Consider the following 16,005-nt stretch of genomic DNA (forward strand, 5'->3'; position numbering starts at 1 on the left):
GGACGGTGCGGCAGCTGCCGCACAGGGTGGGGTGAGGGGGGGGTACGTACCTCGGCAGGTTCCTGAGGGGGTTCCACATTGACGTTGTCACACGGCCCAGGGAGCAGTAAAACCCAGTGTTACTATGGAAACAGAATAAAACAAGTCCCAATCAACGCCTGCACAGTGGGGGGGGGGGGGGAGCTCACAGGAACAGCAGGGATTTGTAACCAGCTGCCTCAGCCCCATGACCCTACTACCACTCAGAGTAAACCCGAACATTTAAAACATTTCCATTATTGATTTAGTATTGATTTCCTTTCAGAGCGTTTCACACTCAGCAGCAGAGGGAGTTGGATGTGGATAACTGAAGGTAGGAGGACAGTGCAGACAGAGATATGAATAAAGTGGACAACGTCCCCGGTTTTATTAAAAGGACAGAGAGTAGGAGTGCAGAGAGGTGATGTGGACCTTGTACAAGGCGTGTGTTAGACCTCAGCTGGTGTATTATGTCCACAACGTCCAGAAAGGATCCAAACCCATTGGAGAAGGTGCAGCAGAGATTTCCAGGGATATTAAACTTCCGCGGTGGGGACAGAGGGGTCGGGACTGCTCACCTGGGAGAGAGGAGGCAGTCAGTCAGAGATTTGATTGAGAGTTTTCAGAAGTATGAGGGAGAGTTGGATAGAGTAGATCAGGAGAAGCTGGTCCCACTCTTAAAAAGTTTGAGAACAAGAGATTTAAAATGATATGCAAAAGCAGCAAACACAACATGACCAAAACCAACCTAGCCACGACGCAAGTGAGTTGGGTCGAGAATATGCTGCCCGAGAGTGGGGTCAAGACTGGTTCAGTCGAGATATTGAGAAGGGAGTTCAGTTGTTACCTGGACAGTGATGATATTGAAGTTTAACAGGAGAATGGCACCAAGAAAATCTTTTGGAGAGATGACATAGACAGGATGGGCAGATCGATCTCCTCCTACACCATTAAACATGCACCTGTCTGTGAGATTACCCCCTCACCCTCCCACACTCCTGGTAGTTTGCATCTGGCTTGTGTTCATCTCTTCATGCATGGGCAGGGGGCAGTCCAAATATTCACTTTGCTTTGCTTAAAGAGAGTTTAACTTTGAGTTAAGTTGCTCACCGTTCAAAAGATGAACAAGGGTTTCTCTCTCGAACATCACAGCTTTCTGCCTGAGGGGCTGGGAACAAGAAATTAAAATGAATCCATGAAACCCCAACCAATTGCCTCCACAATCCCCTCACATTGCCCCAAACTCTGGCCCAGTTAGTGAGCAGGTAGACTCCATGAGGTCCAGGCAAGTGATGAGGCATGAAAACTCTGTGGGTGAAATGTAGATACTCTGCTGCTGTGGGGCTGACAAACATCGTTGGGTTCTTGGTGAAGGATGCGGGGACACAGAAACCAGAGTCTGCTATACAGCATCAGAATGTGCAGCCACTGAAGGCACTGGACTTGGAGAGAAAGGTAGCAGGTGTTTGTGGTGTTATGAAGTTTAAGAGAGAATGCTGTTCTGCACAGAGCTTACAAGCACCTGTCATAATGACTAGCTAGCAGTCTCAGAGTGTACTGGAAAATTGAAAATATGTAACATCTGGCTGTGAAATGGATACCTGAATTGGTTGCTGTTGACAACAATTCAAATTTAGCCAGTTTAAATTATGCCCCAGGATACTAAAACCCAATTGAGTGCGAATTTATTGTTTTGCCATCATCGAACCAATAAGATGATCAGATTTTAGGAGCATTAAGAAAGGCAGGCAGTTTGAAAGTCAGACAGAGCAACTGCCAATAAATGAATGAGAGAGTGAGACAGACAGACAGACAGAACCTCTGTATCAAAGGTACTTTTTTCATATGAAACATATTCACACTGAAAAGAAAGCCTTCGACCCAGGGAGATCGTCAGCCAGAGGAAGGCAGACACTGAATGATTTGAAATTAAGCTGATGTTATTTTAATAAGTTTTTATTGGAACAGTATATTGGTACAGAGTTGGAGGTAGATAGTAAGCAGCTAAGAGAAAGGGGGGATTAGATTTGTGAATTGTTGTTGTTTAATGATCACCTTTTAGAGTTAAAGAATAAATTAATATTTTTCTTTAAGTAGTGGAATTTGAGAGCTCTCCTTTATTCATACTTTAACAGATTACGAGGTGAGCTGAGCTTTTCTGGGGGTTCGGTTTAATTAACAGTGGGGTTCACCACCTTGCCACAACAGTGGACAGTAAGATCCCACAATGTGATAATGTCCGAGACCATCTGAAAGTGATAATGGCCAACAACCAAAAATAAAAATCACAGACCCCCACACCAGGAGGTTACAGGAACAAGTTCAAAAGCCTGGAGCACATTACATGAATCAAACCCCAGTCCCTTCCATCCCCAACCCCAGGGCAGCTCAGCTGGGCTCTACAGGGTCAGGGGGAATGATCCTTCAGGTGAGATGTTAAACTAAGGTTGTGGTCACAGATTTGAGAGGAGCAGGAGAGGAGATCTCTCCCTGGGGTCCTGCTAAACATTTCTTCCTCAACCAACAGCAACTGAGCAGACAGTCCACCCTGGATCTTGCTGTGCGTACACTGGCTGCTGCATTTCCTGAGCTACAACAGCGCCTGCACCTCATTGGCTTTGGGACGTGGAGAGATTGCTCAGATCTAAATAGGGTTTCTCAAACTGCCTCCTGGTGTGACCCCCTCCCCCATCTCCATGTTGCAGACCGAGAGAACCCAGAAAGTTAACAGCGTTCTGCTGAGCATCTTGAAAGAAGTGTTTAAACGGCAGGGATTCTTAAAAATCTTCTCACGGCCTCAAAGGCCGAACCTTCGAGGAGCCACATTGACCACCAGAGAGAGAATGGTGAGCAGGTAAAGGACCACCCACCATTGGTGTTGTGTCAGAGAACCCCAACAGCAGCTCACAACAACACCTCCCCCACAGGCGTACCCGTTTCCCCCCCCCCACAGGGGTACCAAAGCCAAACCCCAAGTATCAGAAAGAGACCAAATCCCATTGGGTGGTAAAAGGTGCCGTTTCTGCTGGTGGGCGGTGTTTGACCTGGAGAGCGCTCATGGGTAGACTCACCCTTTGTCTGCTTCACCCACAACAAATCACCTTCCATCTCACTGTCGTCCAGGAGATACCGAGGCAACGAGCCAGGGAAGGTGGCACTCCTCTGGGTGCTGGCATTGGTCCGTCCAGCTCTGCCAATATCCAATAGTAGATGGTGGGGGGGTGGGGTGGGGAGGCAGAGAGAGAAACAGTGCTGCAGATTAAGTGCCTTCAATCTGTAACCCAAAACCATCCCCTCACCCTTCTCTCCAATCATGTGGATCCAAACCCACAGGCCCCTTCAATCACCAATGCTCCTGCAAATCCCAGAGACGGCCAACTGAAGATCAAACAATAACTACTCTCTCAGAACGTTCTGACTATTAGCTTGGCTCACCTTGGCTCAGGTCAATGGGCTGACCTCTCCCAGCATCTGCTTTTCAAGTGGCACTTCCCAAATGTCACAGACACTGACGATAGGAGTCAATGTGCTCACTCTCCACAGGCCTATACCCCCTCTCCTAGCCACCAATTCCACCCAACAAGAGCTCTGCCCCTGTCTCACTCCCACCAGCCCCTGACCCAGTGTGTGGAAAGCAAGTGGGACTGAACACTGCTGGTACCTGTTCACTGTCTCCCAATAAGGAAAACAGAACCATGCCCCAAAGCGTTACCATGTTACACAGTCATTAAAGTACCCTGAGACAGATCGTGGTTGCGTGTTCAAGAGGTATCCAGGGTCAGTATTGGTCTTGTTCCAGGGAGGAGACCCCCCAGACAGGAGAATGGCTGTGTTAGAGCGATGGGGATGTATGACTGACCTCTAACAGCCCACTGGCACAATCCAGCAGTGTCTCAGTTAAAGAGGGAGTCAAAGAGGAGATTACAAACAGATACCCGACTGAGGTCACCACTCACTTGTAATCAACACTGCGCCACCTTCGATGTCCCCGCGTCAAGCACAGACACGTGACTGAGGCATCACCGTAAGAGCTTTCAGTATCCTCACTGGGGGAGAGGGAGCCTGAGGAAAAGACCCAGAATCCTTTACAGACTGTTCCATGGTTAAAGAGTTGTGAACACAGCCCAGGTCATCATGAAAACCAGCCTTCCTCCATTGACTCAGTCTACACTCACGTTGCCTTAAGAAAGCAGCCAACAAAATCAAAGAGTCCTCCCTCCTCAGTTATACTCTTCCACTCCCTTTCCATTGGACAGCAGATGCAAAAGTTGAAAAACATGTATCAACATATTTGTGAACAGTTTCTTCCCCATTGTTATCAGAATTATGACTGATCTCTCATAGGTTTGAGCTTTCTCTGAATCTGCTCTGTAGCTGTAGCACCATATTCTGGTCTATTACCCTGACGTACTTATTAGATTAGATTCCCTACAGTGTGGAAACAGGCCCTTCAGCCCAACAAGTCCACACTGACCCAGACCCATTTCCCTCTGACTAATGCACCTAACACTATGGGCAATTTAGCATGGCCAACCCACCTGACCTGCAAATCTTTGGACTATGGGGAGAATGTGCAAACTCCACACAGACAGTCACCCGAGGCTGGAATCAAACCTGGGATCCTGGTGCTGTAAGGCAGCAGTGCTAACCACTGAGCCACCGTGCCACACTTATGCAAGTTATAATTTGTCTGGTTAGTATGGAAAACAATACTTTTCACTGTATCTCTGTATAGGTGACAATAACAAATCAAATCATACAATAATGGTTATCAGGGTCACCATCATGGAGGCTAGTCCAGATTGATGAACTGAATTTAAATTCCACTAGGTGTCCCCAGAACCACTACACACCATCTCTCAATCAGCTTCAGCCCCTGAGAATTGCCCATTTGTGAATAAGGTTTATAGCAGGATTTTTAAAAAAGTCATTCACCTTGAGATTGCCTTGAGGAGACACATTGCTGAGCACATGATGCAGGTTCAATCATCAGAGACAATCTGTAGAAAGATGTCACAACATAAAAACTTTCAGGGTTTATTCAGTGAAAATAACGGATTAATCTGGAAATTATTCAACCTTCAGTCAGTCACTGTGAGCAGGTGGATACAAATGGAACTCTGCATCTAACTGTACGTTGAGGCTGAGTGAAGCTACCTCAATCCACTCCAAATTTCTCGATTAACACATTCACACGCCCCAACCTCTGGCATCCTCACTCAGCCTCTCCACATCATCTCGGAATCACAATGCCTACAGTGTGGAATGAGGCCATTTGGCACCGACCCTCCAAACAGCATCCCAGCAGGACCCACCCCCCACCCTGTAACCCTGCATTTCCGTGGCTAACCCACCCTAACTTGCACATCCCTGAACACCATGGGGCAATTTCCCAAGGCCAATCCACCCTAACCTGCACATTTTTGGACTGTGGGAGGAAACCGGAGCACCCGGAGGAAACCCACACAGATACGGGGAGAATGTACAAACTCCACACAGGCAGTCCCCTGAGGCTGGAATCGAACCCGTGCCGCCTTTACGTTATTTCTTTATGAACAAAACCCACTTCCCAGTTCCCCCTGTAATCCGGTTGAGGTGATGGAACGTTCTGAAACACAGCCAGCATTTTCCTGCCTGCTAGGTTCTATCTCATTCCTAGTTTAGGAAACTTATTGGCTGTCCTTTTGGATAACATCTTCAGTGAAAGCACAGCTGAGTACAGAACTAACCTGTAGTTGTCCTGCTCCATGAATCCCTGCAGCTCCTCGATGTAGGTCTGGGAATTCAGGTATTTCTGCACATGAGGCAATGTTGGGAGGTCTGCAAACCAGCCAGGTGGGAATGGGAGGAGAAAACACGTCAGCATTTGAGAGACACGCACACAGGCACACGCGCACACAGACACAGGCACACGCGCACACAGACACAGGCGCGCACACGTTAACACTCTCCCTTGAGGTATCAATGAATCCACTGGACGTTGCCAGCAATTTGTTCATTATTTTGATGAAATTGGCAAATCACAGTGTGAATAGAGTGTCTCACTCATCATCACCGCCACCAGGCCCATTCAAGTAGACACTCTGCCCTGGAGCAGAGGCAATGTCACTAGTGAGACACTCAGAGACCCTGGGTTCAAATACCAGCAGGGCAGCTGGTGCAATTTAAACTCAATTAATAAATCTGGGATTGAACGCTAACCTCCGGAAAAGCTGTGGGGAAAATCCCAACCTGCTTCCCTAACGTGAAGCTTTTACACCCCGGAAACCTTATTAAAACATAAGATTGCCAGCAGCCTGCCAGGGTAGGTTGTTTTCCCCTTGTGGGAGAGTCCAGGACAAGCAGAATAATCTCAGAACAAGGAGTTACTATAGAAATGGAGAGGACGTTTCTGGTCTCAGAAACAAGTCAATCTGTGGAATTCTTTACGGTAGAGTTCTTCTTAGAAACAACGTCATTCTCAGGCAATCCAGAGTTTGTGGAGGACACTACAGAAACATTTCTTCATTTCACACAGACATCATGTCTCTCAGTAAAACTCCCTTAGTCTGTCTAGGTCATTAAGGATATTCAAGGCGGAGATGGATAGTTTTAACCAGCAAAGGAATCCAGGGTAATGGGGAAAAAGGTAGGAAAGAGAAGACTATCAGACCCAGCTGTGATCTCGGAATAGGACGGCAGATTTGATGGGCTGAATGGCCTATTTCTGATCACTGGTAGATACTGCACGTTGTCAAATACCTCGGCTACCTCTCCTAAATCAGATGTGCCCCGTTCTATGAAGGGATCCCCTCTGCACCAGCATGTGGACTTTATTGAGAAAGGTTCAAAACAGCCACAATCTCAGTTTATCCAAAAGGTGACAAAGTCAGAAGTCACATGACACGGGTTACACAGTCCAACAGGTTAACATGAAATCACAGGCTTTCGGAGCGCTGCTCCTTCATCAGGTGAAGTGACCACGGGGCAGCGCTCCGGAAGCTTGTGATTCAAATAAACCTGTTGGACTATAACCTGGGATTGGGTGACTTCTGACCTTGTCCAGCCCAGTCCAACACCGACACTAACACATTGAAAGACGACAGTCAGAGGCTATTACCGTATTCACAGAACTGCTGCAAATCCAAGATGAGACGGAGAACGTTTTTGGTCAGGTCACAGCAATGCTGCTTCTGCAGGTTTCCTGTTGATGGTGGAAACGCAGCGTCGATGTAGGTAAGGTCAGACAAGTAAATCCCTGCCAGAGACAAGAGGCGCCAGGGTCAGAGACACCCGAACCTGAGGCTTCCTTCTGAAATACAAACCTTTAGTTGGTTGTCCCATTTCACTAAAAGGTGAGGGACATTAAGCTCTTGCATCACAAATGTCTCCTCACCCACCATCACTAAAGTATATCAACCAGGTCATTGACTCTTTGTACATGGGATCTTGCTGTGCACAGATTGGGAGCCTTGAATCTTAGTTTACAGAGGTTACTCTTCTTAGAAAGAACTTCATTGTAAACAATGCAGAGCTTGTGGAGGATGCTACAGGAATATTTCACACAGACAGTGTCTGGTGTAACATCATGTCACTCAGTAAAACTCCTTCAGTCTGTCCGGTAAACGTACACCCTCTTCAGAAAAGCGGCTCCCCCCCAACCGACACTCTCTTTTGATTTGCTGCAAATGGGGAGGTGGGATTATCGCTGGGTTGTTAATACACAGACCCAGCGAGGCAAGAAGTCTGGGGACCTGGGGTCAAATCCCAACTCAGCAACTGTGGGAATGGAATTCAATAAATATCTGGGACTAAGGATCGAATGATGACTGGGAAACCATCGTTGGTTGTTGGAAAAACCCCATCTGGTTCACTAATATCCTTCAGGGAAGGAAACTTCACCCTCACCTGGTCTGGCCTGCACGTTACTCCAGACCCTCAGCAATGTGGTTGACTCTGAACTGCCCTCTGCCTAGCCAGCGACACCCCGAATGATTTTTAAAAAATTCTTTCAGTGTTGGATCACCATTTAGAGTCGTAGAGATGTACAGCATGGAAACAGACCCTTTGGTCCAACCCGTCCATGTCGACCAATTTGAACAAATTAATTCTGGAACCCTGCCCCCACCCGTCCAAAACCCGCCTGAAACGGCAGGCTGGAGTGTGGACTGGATCCTCAACCTGAAAACTACAGGGATCCTTGAACATTTTCAATTCTCCTTGGGCAGATGCTGGTGAGCCTGTGTAGGTACACCTTCAATCATTCATTCTGTAAGGGTTGGATCAAACGGAGGAACCCGCTCAGCTACATCGGAGAACATTTAAGAGTTAATCACATTGTGAAACTGTGTACATGACGTTAGCCAGACCAGGAATGTTCCTCTGAGACAGGCTCAGCAAATGAAGATTTCTGTAAAACCTGGCAGCTTCATTACTATTAATAGGATTAACATTTTATTTCAGATTTATCCATTCATTTGAAATCTCCCCAGTTGGAGTTCTGCTTGAGACCATCAGTTTTGATTCTCTGGGTTAGTAACCTAGTAATGCTGTGTTACCTCGATAGAACATTCCAGCACATTACACACCCTTCAACCTCGATGTTGCGCTGACCTGTGAAACCAATCTGAAGCCCATCTATCTTACACCATTCCATTCTCGCCCATCTGCCTATCCAATGCCCAATCAAATACCCCTAAAGTTGGCGAGTATACTACTGTTGCAGGCAGTGCATACCACGCCCCTACTACCTCTGACCTCTGTCCTATATCTATCACCTCACAGTTTAAAGCTATGTCCCCTGTGCTAGCCATCACCATCCGAGGAAAAAGGCTCTCCCTGTCCACCCTATCTAACCCTCTGATCATCTTATAAGTCTCAATTAAGTCACTTCTCTATCACCTCACAGTTTAAAGCTATGTCCCCTGTGCTAGCCATCACCATCCGAGGAAAAAGGCTCTCACTGTCCACCTATCTAACCCTCAGATCATCTTATAAGTCTCAATTAAGTCACCTCTCAACCTTCTACTCTCGAATGAAAACAGCCTCAAGTCCCTCAGCCTTTCCTCATAAGACCTTCCCTTCACACCAGGCAACATCCTAGTAAATCTGCTCTGCACCCTTTCCAAAGCTTCCACATCCTTCGTATAATACAGTGACCAGAACTGTACTAAATACTCCAGGTGCAGCCACATCAGAGTTTTGTACAGCTGCAGCATGACCTCATGGCTCCGAAACGCAATCCCTTTACCAATAAAAGCTAACACACTGTATGCCTTCTTAACAACCCTATCAACCTGGACAGCAACTTTCAAGGATCTGTGTTCCTGGACACAGATCTCTCTGCTCATCTACACTGCCCAGTACTCTGTAATCCTGTTACTCCTTCCAAAGTGAATCCCCTCACATTTTTCCACATTAAACTCAATTTGCCACCTCTCAGCCCAGCTCTGCAGCTTATGTCCCTCTGTAACCTGCAATATGCTTCAGCATTATCTACAACTCTACTAACCTTAGTGTCATCCGCAAATTTACTAACCTATCCTTCCATGCCCTCATCCAGGTCATTTATAAAAATGACAAACAGCAGTGGCCCCAAAACAGATCCTTGCGATACACCACTAGTAACTGAACTCCAGGATCAATATTTCCCATCAACCACCACCCTCTGTCTTCTTTCAGCTGGCCAATTTCTGATCCAAACCTAAATCACCCTCCACCCCATGCCATGTGACTTCTCATGTCTCCTCCTGGCTCCTCTTCACTCTCTCTTTCAGTCTTTCCTGGCTAACTTGTAACTCTGAAGCACCCTAATTGGGCCATCATATCTCATCCTAACATAAACCTTCTTCTTCCTCTTGACAAGAGATTCAACTTCCTTAGTAAACCACAGCTCCAGAGCTCGACAACTCCCTCCCAGCCTGCCCGGTACATACCTTACCCCACTGAGTCTCTGAAACAAAATCAACACCATGTTATTGCAATGGTTTCATTTTATAACCACACAGAACCACATTTCAATTAAAAAGGAACTTGGAAAGGAGACAGTTTTGAATGTTTTGAAGGTACAAGATCAAAAGTGAATTCAGATAGTTTTGGAAACTCGTGCAAAACACCAGGTCAAAGTGACACAAGCAGCCAGTGAATCCTCGATCTAATCGACAGCAACATTGGGTAAATATTCCTGTGGAAATGTTTAACACTTCTCAGTGCTGCTCCTGGGGCGGGGGGAGAAGCTCCTGACCTGCAAACATTCACCGTGGTAGGTAACAGTCACTGAGCTGAACTGTTGGAAGGGCCTTGTCATTTCCTGTCAGTCTACCTCCTGCTCAGCCTCTCTCAACATAATCCATCTGCTCCAACACAGAGCAATGCTCCAGCCAGCTGGGAGAGGGGGAGAGCCCCATTAGAAATACTCCATACTTGCGCTTGTCATTGTCAACGGATTAAATAATTGCATTTATGTAGCACCTTTCACAACCTCAGGACATCCCAATATGCTGTAACGTCAATGAAGTACTTTTGAAGATAGTCACCATAATAATCAAGGTGGTGTAGCAAGCACCTACTCAACATGGTACTACCAGGGTCACCTCAAAGAGTGATGGGAGGGCAGAGATACGTATTCGAGGCCCCAGTCGATGGACTGACTTATCGGGGATGGATGAAGGTCAGTCCCTCAGCCTGTCCTGGCTGGACATTTTACCCAGCAGCTAACTGGATCGGAACTATAAATGGAGTCACCCCTTCCAGCAGAGGGGTGGTGCAAGTTTGGATCTCAGTCAGGAATTCAAGTTGGAATGGGGTGTATGAGTACGGGTGTGCGAGATCAAGTGAGTGTGTGGGGGAGTGTGTTAGCAGGAACAAGTGTGGGCGAGAGCGTGTGCAGACAAGTGTACGTGTGTAAGTGAGTAAATGTATGTGTATGAGTGAGTGAGAGAGAGGGTGCGAGTGTGCACGCAAGAGTGGCTAAGTGTGAGGTGTACGCGCATTAGACCGAATGTGACGCTGGGAGACTGTACCAAGAACAGCAAAAACAAACTCTCCATGTCTCAATTTCAAACACAAAAGTGAAAATTGATGATACAGTGAACAATGAAAAGCAACTGATGGTTATATACTTTCTCCACAGATGATGAAATATCCTCGAAGCTTCATAAGAACATTATAAAATAAAAGATGACACTGAACCATGCAAGGAGATATTAGGGCTTGGGCAGATCGGAGGGTCTGAAAAGGAGGAAAGTGTCCTCGAGAGATTTATAAAGGCAACACCAGAGCTTAATATCCAGTACCTCACAGCTACATCACAAACCAAGGCATTGGACCAAAATTTTAACCAAACATTCCTGCTGAGTTCCTGGGTAGTCTGAGACCCTCCTGAAAACTCACCAGCAGCTCTGGAAGCGCTCACAATCAGTAAATCCGTCAGCTCAGTAAATAAACCCAAGCTCAGTGCTGCAAAACCACAGAATTTAGTGAGCCATTGTTTGGATATTGAGGCCATTGACCTGAATGTATATTTAACATCTGCTCTCACATCCATTTTAATCACTGTTGACTCATCTCTGTAGATTTGTTTGGAAAGCCAAGTAACCTCACTTGTCCTACAAATGCCTTTCGCTTTCCCAGTTCCCACTTCCACCTTCTCCTGAAGGCAGTGGCTCACCCAGGGTTACAGGGAGCAGGAACAGTGAGACACAGCCCCCTTACCCTGACCACAGCACCACCTGGACTTCAGCTTGCTTTCAGCCCTGGGGTGCTCAGGCCAGTTTTAACATGTTAGTCCAGTCCAGCTAACATCACTGACCTGAGAACATCCGTCTGGCTCAGCCACTGATCCTTACACAGTAACAGATCTGCATTCAGTGATTTTGCTGTGACTGTCAGCACCATGACTGCTTTAAACTGGTTCCTCACTTCCTCAACCACCTGGTGATTGCAGACAGTATTCCCACTTCAGGGAAAGACGGTCAACACTCACTTCAGGAACTGCAGTACAAAATCCAGGCCAACATCAGCAGAGGTACACTGAGGGGGTGCCACACTGGTTTAGGCCTGGTCTTTTGATCTGGTCATTAAATGGAGATCCTGTCTGGGTTTTCAGGTTGGTGTAAAAGGTTCCCACTGCACAATTTAAACATAACTGCAAAGGATTTCCCAGGGACCTGGCCAATATCTATCCCTCAACCAACATCAGAGAGACAGAAACATTGTCATCACTTGTTTGTGGCAGCTTGCAGTGACATAAACTCCCCAACCATAAAACAATCAGGGCAGGAGTTTATTTTAATTCCCCACCACCTCCCCATTCACTGCCTGGGAACAAAGAGTCTCTCAGCAGGCACCATGTTTGACACCATGCTGAGAGAGAGAAATCAGGAGTCTCCCAGTCACTCCACCAACTCTCACATGAGCTGACTATTCTTCTCGAAGTGGGGTTATTTTAAGACTGTTTTATTGACATGACTGTTGTGTACCACACCCCCAGCTCCACTTCGTTCACAAAAACACACACACACACAGAGCACTTTTAGTTTCATGCTGGTTTCACACAGGAGACAGATCTCAACTCATTTAGTTTGAGAAGTGCCCAGCTCGAACTAAAATAATGCCAGTCCCGTTGGAAAAGACAAGAGGCTGGGAGATGACAGGATCACTCCCAGGTCGATGCTGATCGACAGTTTACTGTGTCTGGGAGGAGCCTGGCGCAGTGGAGAAACATCAGTTATCAGCTTGACAGGCCAAACTCCGATAGGGCGGAAAGGCACAAGGAGACTGGCTGCTGATTCTGATAAAGTCGGTGAGAGACAGGGCAGAGCTGAACTGCAGCTGCCTTTCCCCACTGCCCTGTCAAACACACACAGACACAGACAGAGACAGCAGCACAAGGTGGAATGACTGACAACACTCCTCCGACCGGGAAGATTGTGAACATAAGGCTGTTGAACAAGAGCACAGAGGGAATCCTGATTAACTCTGATCCATAGGAATTAAAGGTACAGGAGCATGTTCCTCACTGGACATTTCCCTTGTGATCTGAAGTTGAGAATATTAGATACAGTCAGATATCCAGCTATTGGGAAGCTCAAGTCTGCTTACAGGTAAGGACTTTTTGTTATCTTACAATACTCCAGTGAAATACATCGCTTTTGTTAAATGCGACTTCTCAGGTTTTGCCAAGAAAGTTAAACAAGTTTTCTCTCAGGATTCTATATAGTGTACTGACCCACTGGGAGACAAAGACACACCCACATCTCTTAAGAAATCAGACAAGTGAAAGGATTCCGCTATTCAGGTGGGTTAATGGTCCCAGTGATCTGAGAATTGTTAACAATTCCCATGTCACCCCAAGCCGCTCAGCAATACCCCTCCCTCAGACACTACCAGGAAACAATGGCAGGCCAATCTCTCATCTCCTTAACGGGAAAACCTCCAGCAACAATCACACATAAAGATATGAAGATTTACACCGTCCGGCCTGCTCCCCTTTTCAACCAGGTCATGATCCGATTACTCTGTATTTCCAATTGCCCACAACGACCTCTCACCCTCCCTTTGCTGATCGGGAATCGAACCTTTAAGAAACAGGGTCAAGGCCTCAGTTCCTCAAAACATGGTGGAAGGAGAATTGCAGAGACTCACTCTGTGAGAAAAACCATTTCCCCTCACCTCTGCTTCAAATAGGTGAGCCTTTATTTTCAAACTGTGACCCAAGTCTGAGATTCTCCCACAAACTGAACCATCCTCCCGACTCGGTCAAGACCCCCTGGGCTCTTGTAGGTTTCAATCCAGTCAGCTTGGATTCTTATGAAAACTCCAGAGGAAGCAGGACCTAGCCTTTTCCCCATAAAGCAAAATGCCTATTGCCAACATTAGGTGAAAGGGAGGACTGCAGATGCTGGAGATCAGAGTGGTGCTGGAAAAGCACAGCAGGTCAGGGAGCATCCGAGGAGCAGGAAAATCGACATTTTGGGCAAGAGCCCAAAGGTCCTGATGAAGGGCTTTTGCCCGAAACATTGATTTTCCTGCTCCTCGGATTCTGCCTGACCTGCTGTGTTTTCCCAGCACCACTCTAACCTTGACATTACCAGCATTAGTCTGATCAACTTTCTCTGACCTCCTCCCAACACTTTAACATTTTCTTTAACGAAGGGGACTGAGACGGTTCTCAGAACTCAAGATGTGGTTCTCAACTAATTTATTATCTATTCAACTCCTCTCACAATCAACAATAATATCCCATTAGTTTGTTAATTACTTGCTGCAGCTGAACATCAACCTATTGCAATTCATGAACGATGAGATTTAGATATTTCTACACACTCTCACTGTTCAGGCAACTTGCATTTTTAAAAAAAAATTCCTCCTGCCAAAATGAGCCGTTTCACTTTCCCAAAGAGCTGCTGCCTGACCTGCTGTGCTTTGCCAGCACCATACTCTGCATCTGCAGTCCTCACTTTCTCCTGAGTTCACATTTCCCACATTGTACAAGGGTGCCTCGACTTACAAACACAATCCAGTGCAGGGCTGGAATTATAAAGATCTGATATAAATACAGGAAATGCTCATATGAATGGTTATGTTATCTGGAGTTACATACAAAATGACTTGCAAACAGACTCCAGAACAGAGCTGGTTTGCATACTTGACTATCTAGATCCCTTTGTAGTTTCCTTATATTCTCTTTGCGATGTACTTTTCTATGTACCTTTGTGTCATCAGCAAATGCAGCCAGCATACTTTCCATCCCTTCAGTCAAATCATTCACATGAACGTGGACAGCTGAGGTCTTAGCACTGGCCCCTGGAGCACACCACTCAGGACATCCTGCCTAGCCGAGACCCACCTTTTGATGGCTGTTGCTGTTCGGCAGTTAATCTTCCATCCTTACCAATGTGCCACCCCTACAGCACAAGCTGTGATTTCCCAAAATGACCTCTCATGTGGCACTTCTGAAAGTCTAAGAAGTGCTACATCCACTGGTTTCCCTTCATCCTCAGCATGTCATTTCCTTAAAGAACTCCAACAGATTGGTTCAACAATATTTCTTGGTGATGCTGTCTGATCACCTTGAATCTTCCAGGGTACCTGCCGATACTTATTTATCAACAGTTTCTAACGTTTCCCCGATGACAAAAGGTAAGCGCATTGGCCTGGAGTTGAAAAGTCAATGTGTTGCAGATGCTGGAGAACCTCAGCAGGTCTGTCAACATCTGGGAGAGAGAAAGAGTCAAGGTGGAGTTCAAAGTGATTTTTCATCATAACTGCAGTTTTCTGTCTCCCTGTTTTTGGAAGTTGTTTGCAGCTCACTGTTAAATCACTGTCCATCAATCCCCTCTCTGAAACACCTTGGGATGTTTAACTATGTTAAAGGCGCTATCTAAAGGCAGAGTTGCTGAGATCAGTAAAGAAAGGCAGCAATCTTTTAATAACATGACATGAAATTACATTAACTATTTCTTTCTGAGAATCACTGGTCCTAAACTCTAAGAAAAAAAAAAATCAAGTGCTCACTATGATCTGGTCTTGAGTAGTAGATTGGCTTAATCTCAGCTCAGTTTCCTCCCCAATTTATCAATCTTGAAATGTTCATTTTTGTAATTTGTGTCACTGATGTGAACATTTAAATTAAATCAGTGACTTAATTAAACAAAGTGTAGTCAATACAACGTCTTCCTTTCTCTGCCAGTACAGCCCTTCCTTTAAAGTGGTTTAAAAAAAACTATGAATTAATGGTGATGATAAATTTTGTAATCGGAGTCATTTATCACAAACTTCTTGTACTACTCAGTGAGAAAGGGACATCGCTTTTTTTTAGTTATATGGGTACCAGGATAGTAATTAACTTGTCATAACACAGTCAGTTCAACATTTTGTGTTTGCTTTGTAACAATAGTACGGCTTTAACAATTGCATTTTGTCCTGGTTTCTATTTTATTAATGAAGAAAGATTGAGACAGAGGTCTCGAGCAGTCTGCTGAAAGCCAATAACATAAACACCTTGTG

The 16,005-nt window shown here is 46.0% G+C and overlaps 2 protein-coding genes across 10 annotated transcripts in view; one reads left to right on the forward strand and one right to left on the reverse strand.

Moving 5' to 3' along the window:
- The window catches only part of LOC122552295 (ras-specific guanine nucleotide-releasing factor RalGPS1-like), a 120,541-nt gene that overhangs the window by 7,955 nt on the left and 96,581 nt on the right, over positions 1 to 16,005 (reverse strand). For all 8 annotated transcript variants that reach the window (XR_006312349.1, XM_043695015.1, XM_043695010.1 and 5 more), the window contains 7 exons: positions 7,118 to 7,255; positions 5,748 to 5,838; positions 4,954 to 5,018; positions 3,975 to 4,080; positions 3,090 to 3,208; positions 1,129 to 1,186; positions 51 to 122 (listed from right to left, as the gene is read on the reverse strand). Coding sequence is in view for 7 of the 8 variants with exons in the window: in XM_043695015.1 (XP_043550950.1) it covers positions 51 to 122; positions 1,129 to 1,186; positions 3,090 to 3,208; positions 3,975 to 4,080; positions 4,954 to 5,018; positions 5,748 to 5,838; positions 7,118 to 7,255 (649 nt within the window). In the remaining variant the exon portion in view is untranslated. The remainder of the gene's footprint in view (positions 1 to 50; positions 123 to 1,128; positions 1,187 to 3,089; positions 3,209 to 3,974; positions 4,081 to 4,953; positions 5,019 to 5,747; positions 5,839 to 7,117; positions 7,256 to 16,005) is intronic.
- Positions 12,623 to 16,005, forward strand: part of LOC122552296 (angiopoietin-related protein 2-like) — a 13,459-nt gene continuing 10,076 nt past the window's right edge. The window contains exon 1 of one of the 2 annotated variants that reach the window (XM_043695018.1): positions 12,623 to 12,995. The gene's annotated coding sequence lies outside the window, so the exon portion shown is untranslated. Of the gene's footprint in view, positions 13,101 to 16,005 lie in introns of both variants that reach the window. The other variant, XM_043695017.1, reaches the window with a different exon arrangement.

This window comes from Chiloscyllium plagiosum, chromosome 8, assembly GCF_004010195.1.
Source record: "Chiloscyllium plagiosum isolate BGI_BamShark_2017 chromosome 8, ASM401019v2, whole genome shotgun sequence".
In the NCBI taxonomy this organism is placed as follows: Eukaryota; Metazoa; Chordata; class Chondrichthyes; order Orectolobiformes; family Hemiscylliidae; genus Chiloscyllium; species Chiloscyllium plagiosum.